The 19,563-nt window shown below is 38.3% G+C and overlaps 1 protein-coding gene across 2 annotated transcripts; it reads left to right on the top strand.

The window, feature by feature from the left end:
* Window positions 1-459: 459 nt before the first annotated feature.
* Window positions 460-19,274, top strand: IL18R1 (interleukin 18 receptor 1). 2 transcript variants are annotated; one of them, XM_061459630.1, is made up of 12 exons: window positions 460-993; window positions 2,493-2,670; window positions 3,686-3,795; window positions 4,841-5,081; window positions 10,252-10,429; window positions 11,751-11,904; window positions 12,394-12,456; window positions 13,212-13,368; window positions 13,551-13,684; window positions 15,044-15,205; window positions 16,725-16,883; window positions 18,536-19,274. In XM_061459630.1, exons 3-12 carry the CDS (start codon window positions 3,750-3,752, stop codon window positions 18,934-18,936), a joined length of 1,695 nt encoding a protein of 564 aa, XP_061315614.1. In that variant the 5' UTR covers window positions 460-993; window positions 2,493-2,670; window positions 3,686-3,749; the 3' UTR covers window positions 18,937-19,274. The 2 variants fall into 2 exon arrangements, with proteins under 2 accessions (XP_061315614.1, XP_061315613.1); XM_061459629.1 differs by lacking the exon at window positions 460-993 and adding an exon at window positions 1,324-1,340.
* The last annotated feature ends 289 nt before the right edge of the window (window positions 19,275-19,563 follow it).

Below are 19,563 nucleotides of genomic sequence, written 5' to 3'. Positions count from 1 at the left end.
CTCTGCGGGTGTCTCTGCGTGTTTCCGTTCCTCTCCCTTCCCACCAAGACCCATGCCTCCGGCCCCCCCTGCCTGTCCCCAGCCCTGCCTGTCCCCAGCCCTGCCTGTCCCCAACTCTAGCTTTCCTCAAGCCTGCCTGTCCCCAAGCCTGCCTATTCCAAACCCTGCCTGTCCCCAGCCTTGCATGTCCCCAACCCTGCCTGTCCTCAACCCTGCATGTCCTCACCCTTGCTTGTCCTCAACCCTGCCTGTCCCCAACCTTACATGCTCCCAAACCTGCCTGTCTTCAACACTGCTTGTCTCTTAACCTTGCCCATCCTTGACCACCCTCTCAATCCTCAACCCTGCCTGTCATCAACCTTGCCTGTCCCCAGCCTTGCCTTCTCTGCTTTGCTTCCCCTGCCTGTGGTGCTGTGATGCCACATTGCCCAGGCACCTCTTTCCGACTTTCTCCCATGATACACGTCTTCCTTATCACAGAAATGTCATAAATAATTTAGCTCTGAAAAAGGCTTATTTCAGAGCGCAGCCCCTCACTGGCACTGCAAACTTGCCCTCCCTGAGCTGCCCTCAGCCCTGTCCCTGACATCTAGGTGGCTTTTAAGCTTGATGGGCTTCTGAAGCGCTATTGTAATTGTAGCAGCAAAAGATGATGTCTAAAACATTTGTATATCAGCCCTCAAATACTTCATTTAGAAAAGTTAATATTTGTAATTTGCAATTACCTTTCTGCTAATATTAGCAAAACTTCATTTCTCACAACTACCTTTTCTGTTTTCCTCCCAGCAGTCAACAGTTCACAAAGTGAGAAATTCCACTCTTTCAGGAGGCTTTTCAGACTGAGCTGTCTATGTATTGACTCATTTATTGAGAGAGAGTGTTCTCTGTTTTAGTAATGAATGAGGTTCAGAAGAGTTATAAGTACACGTTGTAAGTCTTTGGAGTTTGAAAGACCACCTCTTCATCTGCTTTCCACCTGGCAAGACTTGCATAGTAAGTAAATGACTTCACTTACGCTGTTTGGAATGAAGATAGATTTTAATTTTACCAATAAATTGCAGTAATTTCTAGATCCTTTTGTGTTCTTCATGAATCCTATGCAATTTATGGCACTGTGTGGTGATATTTTAAAACAAATTAAATTCCACAAGAAGGCATTCTTAAAGAGGTAAGATTTATGCTTTCCTCCCTTGACCCCAAAATATTTGCTCAAACAGTCTGATGTTCAGAAGAAACTATTTTTTTAAAAAAGGAAGTGGCAAACCTCTGGGGCCAAAGTCAGGTTTACAAAAGTGTTGCTCAAAATGAGCTGTTCGACCAAAACTGAGGATCACTTGAAGGTACCAGCCCCCTTTCATTCTAGGAAAATAAGAAAAAATTATAACAATGTTTAAATACACACAATTATGTAGTCCATGAGGTATCATTAATGCACTTTACAGAACTTACACTTTTGGTTTGTTTGAAGATTTTGTTGGCTTCACACTGGCACAATGATTATTAAGAACCATTTTTTTGTTGTTAAAATTCCATCAGTGGTTTAAGCATATTTGAAATTTTTCAAAAGCATACTTAAAACTATTCTTGCTTTGGATCTTACAGACAACTGGTGTTTTTAGTACCTTTTTTCACTGAAACTCATTCCCCCCTATTGTCTCAGCATTTTTCCCATTGTGTATTTCTGTATTTCTTCACCAGGCAGAGAATCTTTGCCTTTACTTTAAAATAACTCTCAATTGCTTTCTGAAAGCTAATAATCTTATTTGGTTCCTTGAAGAATCTCTTTACATTAGCTGACTTTCACCAAAAGCATATATCTTCTTCTCTCCTCACACCCCCACCCCCCCTTTTTTTCCCTCCTAGTGTTTCATTGAAGAGTACTGCAAACCATATGGCTCAAATGTAAATACTGTTAGCCTAGGGTAGAGCAATTTCAGGCAAATTGATCAGGTTCAACAGCAATGTGAGCGTAAGATTAAGCACCTGTGCTTTGCTCCTTAATAGCAGCCACTAATCTGATGGCTGGTTATTACTAAGTAGGTTGCATTTACTGTGTTCTTTTATCCCTGTTAAAAGAATGGAGAGCTCTGCTCTGCATTTAGCAAAACTTCAAGTGTGCTGATGTGATGTGCCAACAAAGAATGGGACTTAGAATTAAAAATCTGGTAATAAATGATATTATCTTTAGGTAGTGGATCATAGTTTCATGGTCAGCTGTATTTCTTCTGAATGTGATGGGGTGAAAAATGAAAAGCAGTTTCAAGAAATGAAAACAGAGAGAGGCCCTAATTTCCTTTTAAAGTGTAGCATTTTGAACCTCCTTGTGTAGAAGGGAACTGAAAGCAGATCTGATGGGTGTTCTCCATGACCCTTTAAAGTTGTTTGTTGCAGTATTCTGCATCCAACTTCTTCTAGCTGCTTTCTAAATCTGGATCTGTCTACCAGTCATTTTGAAAAAAGGGATGTGAAACACTTCTTTCATCTCCTTACAGTGATTTATGGGATGATGGCGTACTTGTAAAGAACTGGCAAGAATGGTAAGAGAGAGAGAACAGCTACACAGCTTAATGTCATTCTGGAATATTGCTGGAAATGCAGTAACCTCTGTTATCCATCTGCTTTAGACCACAGGAAGTTTCTGAGTGAATCTCAGGGCACTGTCTTAGAACAGTAAGTATTTCTCAAATTACAAGAGGTTTAGGTAGTAAAACCAAAGAAACTGATGGCTAATGAGATTTCTTTTGGCAGTTCTCTGTGAAATACATCTTGTGTGTGTCTTGTATGTCCATGCATGTCTGGGTCAGTGACCAAGCAAGGTTGTCTGTCTTGGATGCAGAGGTTGAACTGAACTTATCAATGTGTTCATTTTGTAAGCAAAACTGAGGCAGAGTCTTTGAACTGGCTCTGCCTTGGGTTGTGAGCTAACCTGCTGTTCTGAGAAATCTCAGAGGAGATACTCCATGCTGGTATTATTTAGTAGTGTTTTCCATTTGCCTTTAAAAGCACAGTTCACTACATAAGAAGCAACAGAATATGAGCTTCTTCATCTCCTCCCCCTCAGTGTAAATGTTAGCTTTTTAAGCTGGCACTTCTTGATTCCATAGACAAAATTGTGAGGCAAAATTTTAGATCCCATTGTTTTCCAACAGTTTCAGAATTAGCCATCAAGATGTCTGATCTATCAACATTTTATTGTTCTCACTGAAAGCAAGGAAAGTTTCTACTAGCTGTTTCTACACAGTCCAGTCTTGCAAAGTTTATACTCGGTGACGAAAAAAGCATTGTCCTATCCTGTAGGTGTCTTCTGGCTTGGGATCTAAATTTGAGTGCTTCTGCAAGATTGTCAGTTTAGTCAGAAATGTGAAATACATCTAGTGAACAAGAAAATGGAGGAAGAAAACCCTGCAGTGCTTCTGAATTTAAAATGAAGTTGCCACGAAAAATCTAGATACATTGGGGGTTGGAACTAGATGATCTTAAGGTCGTTTCCAACCCTAACTATTCTGATTCTATAATTCTGTGATTACCTGATGTATGAAAATATCTCTTGTGATAAAAATGTGTAACTTTGGAAGTGTGTATTTGGAAAGGCCTCTTCAGTACCAGGCAATAGTTGTACTGCTCAGATGCCCAAAGGATTCTCTTTCACTGTACTTGTGATAAATTGTGAATCTGTTTCCCTTAGTCTTTCAGAACAAACAAGAACAATTCAGTTTCATTTTTCTGGAGAAGAAGTGAGAAATAAGAAAATGACTCTGATTTTTTTTTTAGTGCTTATTTTTGAATCTGCCACTGGTAAGTATCAATCTTCATTTCAATAGTAGAACCTTTAGAATAGTTGATGAATATGTGGCATCTTCTTGACAGTTGCTTAGAGTGAGGTAAACATTACATTTTGCAGTGAAGAACAAAACCGTAGAGATTTCGTCAATTTCAGCCGAGCTGCAGAATTGGGAAATTTGGTCCAAAAACCCCAAAATTATGAAATTAAAAGAGCAGAAAATCTACCTGGAGACACCTGATGATGTTGTGTGGGAGCATGGCTTTGTGAAAAGCCACAGCAAGGAAGAGAATGAGTCTTTTTGTGCCATTCAGAAGTGTGGTCGCAATAGTGGCTAAACAACAATAATCTCTGAGAACCTCAGGACAAACAGAGACAGAAGGCTTATGTTATTTTGACTGTTGTTTTAGACTATAGTCCCTTTTCTGTATTTTTATGACTTCCTTATGCCAAGATACATTTGGGAAATTTGTTTGGAAAAGTAGACTTTGAGACTAAATTTTACACACATAATCTCATTCCACAGCAACTTCCCCAAATATATCTGAAGCTTTAAAGAAATCTAGCTATATAATGATTTAGCTTTAATTAAGAACATAAAAAACTGCAAATGTCAATTAAAAGAATCTCTGCTTTTGTGGCAGTTGACCAGTTCTGAGTATTATCTGTAACTGTCAAGCCAAACCATATGTGAAGAATTTCTCCTTTCCCTTCCATTTGTGGCAGCTGCCGGTCTGTAGAGTGAGTCCAGATTCTGCTGGTTGTGCCCATTTGATTCTGAAACTGTTAGATCCATGTGAAAGAAACTTAGTGAAATATCTTTTTTTACCCTCCCTCTCCTTCTGGTTTTGCTTGCGTGACATAGAATGAAGACTTGGAAAACTGAGTTTTCCAGTAAGAACTACTGAAATAAATAAATGCTGCAAAACCACTCTGCTGAAAGGAAGTCGCTTTATAAGTCCAGCAGTAACACAAGTGACTTTGAAGTCAGGCTAATGTAATTTTATGAGAGAAGTGCTTGGCTTTCTAATGTATTTTTCTTCCCCTCTCTCTCTAAAGGGAAGCTGTGTCCCCTTCGTGCTTCCATTGATGTGCTAGAAGGAGAATATTTTTTCCTTTGTTATCTTGAGTCAATGAGAGAACACTTTCAGGAAGGAGCATACACAATAAACTGGTACAAAGATAATGCTGGAAAGCAGGAACTGATAAAGGAATCACACAGAATTGTTTCCCAAATGAATTTTCTGGAGTTTTGGCCAGTTGAACTTGGTGACTCTGGGAATTACTCTGTCATTCACAGGTAGGTGCACAAGCCAGTGGGTGAATATCTTGCCTTTGTGCTTGTCTATGAAGAAGATGATTTCTTTGTCTTGCTTTGTATTGTTAGTGGCATCCGTACAAAGGAGGTACATTACCTGTACAATCACCATTCAGGCAGACCTATAATATTTACAAATAGCTGTAGGCAGTTGTAGCCTTTTAAAGGTTCTGTAAACCTTTTGATAAGACAGGTAGCATTTCTGCTGGGTTGTGATTAATTACCCAAGCAAAATGAGTGATAGGCAACTCTTCTGTCCAATGCCAAGTAAAAGGAAACGTTTCCTTGTCTTCTCCACCAGATTTGTGCTTCCTTATTCTGCTGAGTGGATCTCATGCTATGAGGCCTGCCAAGTGATTTAATTGTATAGTAAAGTAACAAACAAAGAGTGGCATAGCTGAACTCTGGTTTCTGTGCAAACCTCTTCATACTTGGAGACATTCAAAGAACAGCTGAAATAAATGGATTTGGTATCTTACCGCTGTAGAACATAGTGAGTCAAAAGAGAAATAAGGGTGGGCCTCAATTATTTGGTGGTTAGCTTCATTAGAACACCATGAAAAACTAAAGGACTAAATTAAAGTTCTTATGCATTGAGTTCTTATACCCAACTTGCACCAAAACTGTAATTGAAGCAATAATTAATTAATTTAAGCAGGTTGTTTTGGACGTAATGACTTGTGCTGTTCTTCAGGTAACATTTCCAAGGTTCTTGAGTGGTTTGTAAATTACGGGACTGCCGATACTGAAAAAATGTTCTCCACATTTCTGCAGTAACATCACAGACACAAGTTTGATAGTTCACAGTTTTGAGCTAGACTTCAGTACTTAACTTCCAAGTTAACTTGGAAGCTGAAAACTTCATGTTTTATTTTTCTATGTGTCATTATTATTATAATCTTACTTCTTGATAAAAATATGTATTTTGACCACTCTGAAACAACTTTTTTTTTTCTCCAAAGTATTTTTTTTCGTTAGGGCCATACAGATACTAATTTTTCTATTAGGATCAGAATGAAGGCACATGCCAGAATCTTGCAAATGTCGTACATGGACTTTTCACAAGTCTCACCCCTGGAGCAATAGGTATAAGGGATTTTTTCTTTTTCATGGAATTGGAATGGTATTTCTGGCTTAGTTTATATGATGGTTCTCACTATTGGCAAGCATATTAACACACACTTTTCAACAAACATTAAGATTATTTGCAGAACCGTATTTCTGCAGAGAGAGAGGACTTTTAGTAGTCTCCACTGATAAGGAAAAAGTGTGGGCTACTGTGGACTACTGCATTGGTTTATGATGCCAATTAGAATGCTATTAATTTCATTTCAGAGCATTTATAATAGATTAAAGTTTTGGTTTTGAAGGTGGACAGCTTTTTATTTTCAAATATTTAATTTAGAGGTAATTGTAAGCAATAGGGGAAATGATTTTTAGAGTGCTTGTAACTGTTCAGGCAGTTTTAGTGAACAAAGTGACATACTGCAGATTTTGAGAAAAATAAGACAACACATGTTGACAGATTTTGCAAATTGATTAAATCTCTGGATTTTATTTTTCCTTGTATGATATAATTGACAATATTCAAGAAGTGAGAGATGAAAATTATATAACAATGTTTTTACAGTGTGTTATACACTTATTTTTGACTTAAAGTATCAGATGTTTTACAGTTAAAGCAGAAGTCTACTGCTAAGGCACAGCTCAGATAGCTAAAGTGTATGTATGTCTGTGTTGGTGTGTTCACATGTTTGTTAGTATAGTAGACAGGATATACATTCAGAAATGAATAGGAATCGCTTGTAAGCCTGAGCATGTGTGCATCTTCAGCAATGTTTCTTGAAAGTAAAGGATTTCATATGCACTGTGGTAAACATTAAAACTGTGTCACACATCTTTGGCAGGATTTCTGTTTTCTGTGTTGTTTCATAGCTTATACCCTGTGGTTATCAAGAAAATAAAAGCAACCCAGAACAGAATACAAAAAAGCAGGTCATCTGGTTACTCTGAGTTGGTGACCTTGAAACTGATGGAACTTAACAGGTTTTTGAAAAAAGCAAAGGTACAGATATCCACAATAAACACATTTTAAGATCCTAATACTTCTCACATTTTCACTGCGTTTAGAACAGTTGAGAGCAGTGGGAATGCACGTATTTAGAGTTAATATTTTAGTTAGGAAAGCAGGATGATGGTTTCTTTCAGTAGATTGAAATATTGTTACAGTGAAATAGCTAAGGGATGGCTCTAGAGCTGGCTATGTATCCGGTAAATTTGGTCTGTATTCTGTAAGGGCTTTCACTTCCCTGTATCCTCTCCTGAGTGAAGCCAGTTTTTGTTGCTCCTTGGTGGGTTTGGTGGAGGGAGTTGGAAGGTTGTTAAACTAGAAATGGTTTTGTTCCCCACTGTCCTGGTTTAAACCCAGTCAGGTAATTTGTTCGCTCACTTCCCCCCCTTTTCTTGCCCTCCCCCTGCTCTCGGAGGGACGGAGAGGAGAACTGAAAAGAATGCAACTCCCACGGGTTGAGATAAGAACAGTTCAGTAACTAAGGTATAACACAAATCACTACTGCTACCACCAATGATAATGATGATGAAATAACAAGGGAAGAGAATACAGCATCTCACCACCAGCCGACCGATAACTCGCCCCCCCCAGCCCGACCAAGCTCTGACCGATACCTCCTCCAACGCCGCAGTCTCCCAGCCCTTCCAGCTAACTCCCAGTTACCTCCTGGGCATGACGTGCTGTGGTATGGAATACCTCTTTGGTCAGTTTGGGTCAGGTGTCCTGTCTCTGCCTCCTCCTGGCTTCCCCTCCTCCCTGGCAGAGCATGAGGCTCACAAAGTCCTTGGCCAAACCAAAACATCGCTATCAGTTCTGTTCCCAGGCTGAAAGTCAAAACACAGCACTGCACCAGCTACCAAGAAGGAGAAACATGACTGCTACTGCTGAACCCAGGACACCCACAGATTATCACTAAACTATCTCAGCCGGTGAAAACTAGGCTATAAATGCAATGGCTTAAATACTAGCATATTAAACAAGACAACTTTGCATTTTGGGGGGATTGAAAATCATTTATATGGTAGACAAGTAGAAATTATGTAAGGCCAAATATAATTAATCTTAGTTTGCTTAGATACAGTTTTGTCACTCTCCAGGGAGCTGCTCCTTGTTTTGGCACATCAGGTAGAGTGTCTTGACCCACTTTGGGTGAAATCCTCATATTTATTGAAGTGATTTCACAAAATATGATCACAGAAGAAAGCATCTGGAGTGATAATGCTGAGGAGAACACATGGCTTTATTGATCCTTTTCTTCTATCTGCTGAATCTAGATAGTAAAATTGTATGTATTTTGTAGCTAGATCTGTAATTGCCTCTCCAGCAGTATTCAGATACTAGTATGATGCCTAAAGAAACACACAGACTCAGTGGAATTAATTGGAGCTAACTTTTAGGTCTACACCTAGACCTATCGTAGGTACCTGTTATCATGAGGGAGAGAGTGTCCTTCCTGGGGCACAGATTATCTTGTCCTAAACCAAACATATAAAATAGGTCATGTAAACTGCACTCTAAAAGGGTGGCTATTGTTCCACTGCTGAGTATGATTAGTAGCTCTAATTTAAATGTGTAAACATGATGTTGAAGAATTGGTGAGAAGGACTTCAACTCCACCCCCCCCAATACCCATGCAAGAGCAGCACTGATGAAAAAATTTTGATAAGGTTTTTCCTGTTTGTGACACCTCAGTTAACTGATTGAGAAAACAAACCACTATGTTTTGATTTATACTGTCAATTGCAATTATGAGTAATGAATATCTCAAGTGAGTAATGAGAACTTGGGTAGGCTGAAAAAAAGCTACAGTGTGAAGACAGTGAGCAAAATAAGTAAGTATGCCTGACTGGGGAGCTTAAAAAGGAGGAAAACAAAAACAATCCCAAACTGGGTCTAAATTCATCATATAAATGATGTCCTAACAGTTCTTCCGAATTTTTAACAGTAAAAGGCATGTATTTAAACTGATACACTTGTCAGGCTTGCTTCTCCATTTCAACTGCTTTGTTCCCTTAGCACTTCTCATCCTTCTTTACTAGTTTCAGTTCTCCTGGGAATGATTCCTTTTTCTTTTCTTGGAGACAGAAAGATTCAAGCAAATTTATGAAGTGATGACTTACGCTGGAGGGAAGTGCTCTGTGCTGCTTTTGCTTTGTCAGAACTTGTTCAGTAAAAAATGGGAGCTTTATACATGAACTGTGAAATCTCACTTATAAACTTACAGCAGCATATGACTTTCTCTTAAGTCCTAACTTTGCAAAAGTTATGCCAACTTTGCCAAACTTAAGCTGGAAGTCCTCCAGCTTCTTTTTGCTTGGTAGTCACGTATTTGGACATATCCAGTAATGGAATAACTCACAGCTATGTTCTGATTCTTTAGAGGAATATGTGGATAGAACACCGTAGATATCTGAGTGACAATGTTCAGCTCCTAGATATTCAAAAGAGGCATTTTTTGAGCATATTCACCTGATCTGCAGATCTCTGATCTGTGCAGACTGAAAGACAATGAGACGAATCCTTTCCAAAATGCCTTGTTTTGCAGGCATGCTTGAATCCATAAATGATTCTGTCATTCATGAAACTTGCATAGTTTAGAAATATTTCCAAAATATTGGTGATTGTCTGCATGCTATCAAAAGAATGAATAATGTTGCTTTGTGAACAGTAGCAGAGTTGACCATCTTGTTACTGTTTTAAACCTTATCATGGCACAGGAGAGTAAGCCTGAAAAATCACAAGCTGATTCAAGGTCCTAAACCTCTTTTATGCTCATTTGTAACTATACATGATGACACAGATTCTTGCATCCTTTTTTCTGGTCGGTACAGCATACATTGTCATATTTCATAGATGCAGCTGTATTGTCAAATGTTTTGTGATAGATGATTTGGTTTAGAAAACCTCCTTTGTTGTGGGAAACGCATATTTGGGAGTGGAAAAGTAATAAAGAGGAATATAAGTAATTAGGTCACTGTAGATGTACTTTTTACCTAACAGATGTATTAAAGAATTGATTTGTGTTTTGCTGTGTAATTCACTAAACTCCTAAAACTGATTTTGCTAACTTTTCTTTCATAGCAGTGGAAAACAAAATCTCACAATTCAAAAGTGGACCTTGAATGTACTTGAAAGAAACAAAAGCAGCTGTTTCAACAAAAATCATTTAACTACAGAAATTAAAAATGCTGGAACTGGTCATTCACTGAAATGCAGTGATTTGTCTGTCACTGAAAATAACAGCATAACATGGTACAAGGTAATTACTGCAACTGTCACTCAAATAATTGGCTGTAGAAACAAAACATCTGATTGCAGCAAAAATTAATTACAAACAAATTTTTAGAAGCATCTATAAACCTTGGAAAGCTTTAAATTCTCAGATTATTAGGGAAAAATACATTCAGAAATAGGTACAAAAGCAAATTTTTCTCTGCTTTCAGATTTGTTAGAAAAATGTACCTGTAATTAGAAATTTTTAATAAACTCATAGTTTGGAATGGTAAAAGATCTGGTGCCCATGGCTGTCTGCTGATTTAGCTAGCAGATGGATTATGCAGCTGGATTATCCAGCTGCTACTATGCTGATACAGATATTATACTGACTCTAAATAAGGTGCCAAGATGTTTGTTTTACAGTTGGCATGTACTTGTAAAGTAATTGCAAACTTTTCAATTTTGCTGTTTCTGAACACTTTTTACAAAATATGTAACAGATCCATTTCTGTTCATTTTAGGCATATCACTAAACTTCTCTCTATCAGATCTTGACAGATCATAGGTGATAGCTGTGCAAGCACCTGTAACTGTTGGGTATTGTGCTCAACCATTGGATGAAACACCCTGCCCCTATACTTTGCCTTATGCAGTGCTCCTCATTCCTCTCTGGTGTCCTGGCTAGAGTAACAGACCTACTGTTATTCACTCCATGTTGAATAAGTTTCAGGAAGAGACTTTGGCTGCTTAAGTACAGGCATATGGTTTCTCTCTACCCTAAGTTGAGATAGAACAGATGCCTTTTGTATAAGAGAACGAAATATTGCTTGGTTTTCATAGGTATTTCACTTTGCATGTTCTATGAAATAATAAAACCCCCCGAAAAAACCCAACCCAAGGAACCAGTGTTTATTTTGGGGGATAGGGAGGTTAACAAGTCTGAGTCCAGCTCTTGACATCCTCTGAGATGTTCATTTTCCCTATTATTGAGACATTTTACTTTAACCTGAAAGATCCTTCTAAGTCTAGACAGCTTTTGGCCACAAGAAGGTGACACCTACAGAGCCAAGGAATCATTCTGAAGAAAATAGATAAGTGCATTTAAATTCCCAATACAACATTTTTATACCCAGATGCTTACTTAGAATTGCAGAGCTCTCAACTTCTAATGGGTTAAATGTTCAAGTGTTGCATTTAAATCAACATGTCTGAAAATTGGGCCCCCACCTCCTTTGGGTCAGGTAAATGTCATTGAGATAGTAAAAGAGTGATGATGACATGGTTTCAAAAACAGTTTTTAACTTCTTTAAGGTTTTGAATGTATGTTTGCTACAGAACAATATTTTCTGTCTTTATTGGTGCAGGACTGTAAGAACTATGAAAATGCAACAGAGCGGGAACTGGATTTTGAAACCTTAACAGTACAGCACTCAGGGATATACACCTGTAAAATTTTAATCAGCCATGAAGGAAAGATATACCACAGCACAAATACAATTAAGCTGGTAGTAGAAGAAGGTAAAAAAGTTTTATAAAATTTGGAAGTATGCTTTTTGGTTCTTTCTACTATGGAGATTTTTAATTACATTTCTTATTTGATAAATACATACCTCGGTGATCAAATCTGGTTTGAAATATTCACAATAATTTCAAAAATAAAAAGAAGTTTGTGTGACATTACCAATTGGAAAATTTATTTAGTATGTTTTCCCTGCATTGTTTTATTTTTAATTTCAAAATTAGCTGCTGTAAGTCAGTCATACAAACTTACTAAGAGTTTTGGGGAAGAGCATTTCAAACACTGTAAGTTGCGCACTGTATAAAATATATGCATTTGAGAAAAATTCAACAGGACATACTGTGTTTTAAACTACTCAATTATGCCAGAGTCCAGATAGTATTCTTTGAATTAAATGAAATGTATGCAATTAGTTTTAGAAATACGTAATTTTCACTGTGATAGAATGTAAATAAGCTATTACTTCAATGCAATACTTTGTGTTTTAGATGCACCAGAGACTGTAACTTTGGAGATAGTTGGACGCCATGAAGAAATTGAAACAGAAATAGGTATGAAATCAGTACAAGAATCTTTGTGATAGCTACTGCACATATATGCTTTTTTTCTGATCTCCTTATGGTTGATGGCCTGGTTAAGTGTAATAAAATCAAGAACTGTTTGATTCTCCTAGATCTGATCCATCCTTACATCTGGTTATGTTTTTGTTTTGCCAAATGTATTCCACGGTTGATATACAAGTACACTAAATGTGCTCTTTTATAGAGGTAGAAGCTGATGTTGCTGCTATGACCAGCAAGAGAAAGTGGTGGTGATGATAAATAATCTCTCCATGGATTTCTTTTGTAGATAGCTAACCCCACAGAATAATGTGTGAAAGACATACAGTTTGTTCAGTGAATACCAATAATGAGGAATTCCCTTAGTACCTAACTTAGTTGAGGATGTTATTCTGCAGGGAAATGGATAGTGTGAGGGCTGAAAGTCCTGGTAATGTGAACATGAAGATCTGTCACTGCTTCAAAGAATAGATCATATTGTCAAAAGCCAAGACCTTAACCTTGCTTTTGGCTGGGAGTAGGTTAGATAACATGGTCTTCAGTCTTCACACAGTGTTGGAAAGGTTCCAGGATTTTATAAGGCTGTAATTAAATTTTAGAACGTCTATAAAACATTCTGAAGGGGTTGCAAAGTCCAGAACAGAGCACTGCTCATGGGGTACATTGCCTGGAAAGCTGTCATTTTGCTGCACTGCAAATGTGAAAGGTCCTTCTGACTAGATCTTTTCATGTTATGCTTTTTTTAGGTAAAGAAGAGATACTCAATTGCACAGGATTCTTGGGTTATTATATGCCAGAAGATGCCAGCCTCTACTGGTTAATTAATCAAGAGTTTCCAGAAAAATGTACAGGTATCCCCGAGACAGACCCTTCAATATGTGAAGAAGAATGCAAAAAATTACAGTAGGTTTCCTGAGAATACTGCGTTTTTGTTTGTATGTGACAATGTCCTGTACTTTGTGGAACTGCGAAGTCAGTAAAACCTCGGTCTGAGATTACTTTAGAACCTTTTCCTCAAAATCTGCCTCTGGGCTACTTGTAGGCTTCTGTACAGATAGCGTTGCTAACACCATTCCTTGTTGCAGGCTGGGAAACAAGTTCTATGTCACAAGGCTACTACAGATTAAAAAAGTAACAGACGAGGACATGCGTCATAATTTCACCTGCATGTTGCAAGCTGATGAAAGAACACAAATAAAAATAGTGAAACTGAAGAAAGGTACAGTTTAATCTGTGAATAATACTTTCTCAATTACTAACTATGCCAGCCTTCTCAGTCCTGACGGCAGGGTACTGATTACAGAACATCTTTCCAAGTGTCGGTGTGCTTATGAAGGGCCTGGCCCATCTAGTGCTGGACCTAACAACCCCCCGGGTGATTCCTCCTGCTCTGAGACAGGGGCAGCAAGAGTTGCTGCTATGTCACCTAGAGCAGCTGTGTGAGGGATCCATAGGTCAACTCTGGTGCTGTGAACACAGATGGGGAGGCTGCGCTATGCTCCAGCTGACAGATCCCTGGGTGCCACTTTGTTAGATCCCATCACAGAATGTTCCCTGTCCCTTCCTAATTATTAGATTAGTGGGATCATGGGGGTTAACTAACCAAAGTTTGGTGCAGCCCAAAGTCTGTTATTTGAATCACTTTGCCTATTAAGCAGCTCTAAAATTCCCCCTCCCCCTCCCCTCCCCCTCCTGAAAGGTCAATCTTTTATATTCCTGATAATGCCTGAAATGTTCTGGACCACAGTTTCTCTCTTGTCAGGGATTCTATCCTTCTAGCTATGGAAATCTGACATCTACCATATAGCACTACTTCACATTTATAGTCCAGACAGCCTGGAGATTTGTGGCAAATGGGAATTCCCCTTCCCTTCCATCTCTCTCAGACCTTTCCGAGCTGTACTGGGAGCAAATACGTGAAAATAGACTAGTCAAAAGATGTTGCATTTTATAAACCAAATGAAAGTCTGACTACAGTGAGCATGATTTCAAAGTGCTTTCACAAAGACTTCACATATTTAAGGGTAAAAAAAATCTGTATTTTGAACTTAAAAGACAAAGATAATAGAATAATAATTAAGGGGGGGGGGGAAGCCTGAAAGAGACTAAAGATATAGAAGGGGTAAAAAAAATTATCTATCTTGGTCAAAGGGATTAAAGGGATCATTACAGACTGTTATGGATAGATGGAGACGCGGGTGAAAGGTAGAGAATAACAGGAAATAATAAAGAACTTGAAAAATCTCATCATAAAAGGAGGTGACCACCAATTTGGGATGCTTTACTGTAGTGTCAGTCTTGATCCCACATACAGTTCATTTATGTGTGTGGTGTGCATGTGAACACATGCAAGGTTGTTCATCCAGTTTTTAGAGTAATCCATGTTCTGTAGTTCTCCATCTCAGGACAAATGGCATGCATATGTGCTTGAAGTATTAACAGGAAAGTATTCACACCAACACTGAGATTTTCTGGGGGTGATTTTAAGATGCCGTCAGTACCGAATAGACTAATCTTGTAATCTCGTCATATAGTACCTTTTGTTAAGGCTGTAATTTCCTGGGTATCTGTTTTACAGGGAACACCCAAGATCTGCCTGTGCACATTTTTACAACAGGAATGGTCCTTGCTGTGCTATTTCCATGTGTTGCTGTAGCTTCAGTGTTTGTCTGTGTGATGTTTAGAGTCGACTTAGTTCTGTTTTACAGGAACGTATGCAGAAGAGATGACACTGCTAGAGGTATGAGTTGGCTAATGTTGGAATAAGTGTATTGATTAAAAAATAGTTTCTGGTAGGTTCTCTGAAACAATCATCTGAGGAGCAGACAAAATAAATCCAGGAGTTTTGTGCCTAGAAACAGCAAAAAAATATGTAAAAGAGAGCTTGATGGTCAGGTGCTAAAATAAGTTTGTTATACACCTGGGGCAGTAACAGCAAATAAACACAGTGAAGAAGCTGCTCCTGGAGCAGGTACTGGAAGGGACGTGGTTAAATGCAGTTCAAATGTGCCCTGTTCTGCCATATTCTTCATCACAAAAGTTGATGAAGGTGGAGAATTATGTATCTGTAAAGAGGATGAGCACTCTAGAGTTGTCAGACAGGCAGATTGGCATGAATTTGTTTTAAATTGGTTAAAATGCTTCCTCAACTGTAGAGGCCACCGCAACGTTTATACGTATAACATCACAATGTTTGTCACTAAAAGCACTTGGGAGCAGGAGGGCACACTACCAGTAATCTACCAGGCATCGTTGCTGTGACCTTCAGTTAAGAAGCAAGTCTAAGAGTCACCCAGTTCTGTGTATAATTTTTCTGAAATTGGTGTGAAAAAATATTGTTGTATACATATACCTGCTTTTTTTAGCCCTCCTTATTCTCTAAATCAGCTTGAATATACTGTGGTGGTTGAGATGTCTGCCAATATTATTTATCTGCTGATGTTAGCTATCACTGTGTACGCTGGCTTACTGGGAGGATCTCTGAGGACCTGCACTATGCCACCCTAGAGGAACTAGCTGTCTGATACTAGGCCATGGATTTCCTACTCCTAGAGCTTTTGCATGTGTAGGGTTTCATGGACTTTAGTTTGTGCTCTGTCTTATGAACTATATGTATTAAAGTATCCAGAAAGGGAAACAAAGAAGTACTGTTTAAGGTGTGCAAAGCTATGTGCACCACTGTATCAATTCAGATAGTTTTCTATGGCAAAGCTGAATTAGATATCACTCAGTGGGGCAGACCGTTCCCGGATTTCACGTTTGTAAATTACTGCCGAAAGCATGGCCAGACGTTGTATACTCTCATAGTTAAAATAATAAATTGATTTATTCTCTTTTGCCAGTACCCATTCTACAGAACTACTTGATAGTTTTGCACAAAGAGTAAAATAAATGTGTGTGTCTTCAATATCATTTAAATAGAATTCTTACCAGGTTACAGGCACAGTTTTGCTTCCCTTAATTTTCTTTATCATCACACATGTGACATTAATTAGTTAAACTAATCTGATTTAAAAAAAACCACCTTAATGTAGGAGGGGTATTTTTTTTCAAATGTTTGCCCAATGCAATTAGAATCTTTTGTATCAAATTTAAATTGATTCATATTTTTTGTCTGTTTGTTTCAAGACTGTTCAGGGTATCAAAGTAGTTTCTAGATGATTTGGTACTGAGACAATTACTTTGAAAACCAGAGTGGTGGATCAGGTCCATGCTTCTAATGGTTCCTAACAAGACAACAATTGGTGATTTCTTTCCAGATGGAAAAGAATATGACGCATTTGTGTCTTACCTGAAAGACTGTGTTTCTCCTACTGAAGAAGAGAGAGAATTTGCTTTGAAGATACTGCCCATGATACTAGAAGAAAATTTTGGGTACAAGTTATGTATATTTGAGAGGGATGTATCCCCTGGAAGAGGTAAGTGCATTGAATATTCTTGTCATTAAATAGGCACATCATTTTCTCACAAAGGTAAAAGTGTGTAATTAGAAGGAATTCTCTCAAATGTGTTCTGTGTTTTATATTTAATCTAGACTTTGTGCATGCAATGTTCACATGCACACATTTTACTTGTTTTATAGATATTTTTATGAACTCATGTACCCCTAGACACTCACATACACACATATCTTTAATTACACAATACCAAGATAAACAGATGAAGAAGCTAACATGGAGAAAGATAAGGTGAGAATATAGATGATGTCAGATGTTTCACAGTAGTAGCGCTTTTGCTCTGCTTTTGCTGAGAGCAGGTGCCTACAAATGAACTCTTATTTAGTGCACAGAGTAGGTGGTGTCTCTGGTACTAGTTATTAGATAACTTGCATGTTTTTACTGTGTCTTCAGTGTGGTGGTTGAAACCGTTTTGTGGATGTAAAGGGTGTCATAACAAAATAGAAATGTGAACATGGAATTCTGTTTCTCTAAATGGCCTATGGATAGATAGCCTTTTGCAGATGCTTGGAAAAAAGGTACTAGGGGCTTCGAATTAGTCCAAAGATCTAATTGAGGAATAGGATTTAATTGTTAAAACCACAGAACAATAAGGTCAGCCAGCTTTCTTCAGGCAGCATCTTGTCTCCTTCTACCAATTCCTGACATAGTTTTTTAATCTGAGAGGTACCACAGCTCTCCCAGTAAATGTTTTTTCCAGTTATTCTCTCCCCTTAGGTACTAAAAAAAAGGCTTTCCGAAGTGTTCAATCTGATTCTTTCAATAGTTTTAACTTACTTCCTTTTCTCTGGTCTGATCCATTATGAATATAGAAAGCAGAGTATTTCCTTCTATTTACAGGACCTTTGGTGTGTTGCAATACTTCTATTAGCCTCTTTCTCCTCTCAATTTTCTCTTCAGGTTACTCGCACAGTTTGCTTTGCCTTTCCCTACAGGGCACATTTTCTACACCTCTGATCTCTGTAGACTGTGTCCCATGGTGATGAAGCAAGCACAGGAAGTTGTGCCTGAGAATTCAGTTTGGTGCTTGGTTGTTTGAAGGGTATCACTATTTGATTTCATTCATTGCTTGTCATGATAAATGTCATGGATCTGAAACACAATTGTAACTCATTCTGACATCACATGCTAGTCTTCTCAGCCTTGGATTACTGGCAATAGATTTCAGTATTCTGTGATGTAAAAGAAGGAGTAACCTGAGGATTATACTGAGTATTTTGAGAGAGGTTGTTGTTGGTGTCTTTCTGTGGAATCACTCCGATGGTATCTATTACAAAAGAGCAAAGAGATGTCTTGTTGGAGGAAAAATACATTCTGCTGTCACCTTGTATCCATCTGACTACCAACAGCTGTCTAGGATAGCTGGATACTGAATGTGGGTTCTTTTGTCTGCTCCAGAGAACAAGCTTTGGCCACACCTGAGCTCATTTTCATGGACTCTTAATCTATAATGCATATTAATCTTTCCATAGGGACAGAATGCTTACATGTCTCCTCTATAGGAGCATTATAAGGGAAGCATTTTTGGTACATTTTTGACTGTTAATGGATAAGTCAATTCAGTGCCTATCCTTTCAATTTAGTTTAATAATACGTTTATCTTTAATTTGCAGCGGTTGTTGATGATATCCATTCATTCATTGACAAAAGCCGAAGATTAATCATTATACTGAGCCAGAACTACATTTCTGACAGAGCCATATATGAACTTGAAAGTGGACTGCATAAGGCCCTAGTTGAAAGAAAAACTAAGATCATATTAATTGAGTATATGCCAATAAGTGACTACAGTTTCTTGCCAGAATCACTGTCTCTTTTACCATCAAAGAGGGTTGTGAAGTGGAAAAAGGATAAATCTCTTCCTGTGAATTCCAGATTTTGGAAGAACCTTCGGTACCTGATGCCAGCAAAACCTGCTAAGAAAAACATCAAAGGTCACTATAATAATCTTGACCTAGGCTCACAAGGGGCTCAACCACGGACTGAGGGCTGTGAATTTAATGGAGTTGTATAACAATTCTGGAGGCAGAAGACTATGCATTTTGCTAACTACTAGAAAACACAAACTGCACACTTGCTTTGGAAAGACAGTGTTCAGAAGAGGTCAAGTCTGGGATCTGAGAAAAATGTAGAAATTGCTACAGTGGCCAAGATGCTAAATGTTATCCCAGAGAGTTTCCTTAACAACCTGCACAAGAAGCAGGAATTCCATTCTGCTTAGGACTTGCCACATGGCACAAAACGCAATGCAGGACATTTTGATTTCACATTTTTCAGTAATGTAGAATGATATGAATTATACTTCCATACATTTTGAGTCCCCTTAATAAACGTATCTCTATTTGACACGTATTATTATTTAGATGCTTTTCATTTTGTATTTTGGATTTTCCTAAGGACCTTGCTTGGGAGCAGATTCAAACGGCTCCTGCCATATAGAGCTTTGCATGCAGGCTTTGGGCAACATCAAGCAGAAAAAATCAAATGAAAACAGAAAAAAAAGAGGCTGGAAAGAGTTAGGGCAGATTTGGTCCTACTGGCAGTATTCGCTACAGAGTTGTACGTAGTCTGGAAAAGCCAAATGGGGCTGATTTGGAGGAATGGTAAAGACTGTTTCCATCCTTCTGTTTCACTGAGAATA

Source organism: Pezoporus flaviventris, unplaced genomic scaffold (assembly GCF_033815535.1).
Source record: "Pezoporus flaviventris isolate CSIRO_AGI_PZ_B2104156 unplaced genomic scaffold, CSIRO_AGI_Pfla_v1 ptg000030l, whole genome shotgun sequence".
NCBI classification, from domain to species: domain Eukaryota; kingdom Metazoa; phylum Chordata; class Aves; order Psittaciformes; family Psittacidae; genus Pezoporus; species Pezoporus flaviventris.
This window is presented reverse-complemented; position numbering and strand designations above follow the sequence as displayed.

Coding starts and splice junctions, on each gene's coding strand:
- IL18R1 (XM_061459630.1), top strand. CDS start 3,750: ATGACTCTGATTTTTTTTTTAGTGCTTATTTTTGAATCTGCCACTG. Junction 11,905..12,393: donor TAAGCTGGTAGTAGAAGAAG/GTAAAAAAGTTT, acceptor TTTGTGTTTTAG/ATGCACCAGAGACTGTAACT. Junction 15,206..16,724: donor AAGAGATGACACTGCTAGAG/GTATGAGTTGGC, acceptor ATTTCTTTCCAG/ATGGAAAAGAATATGACGCA.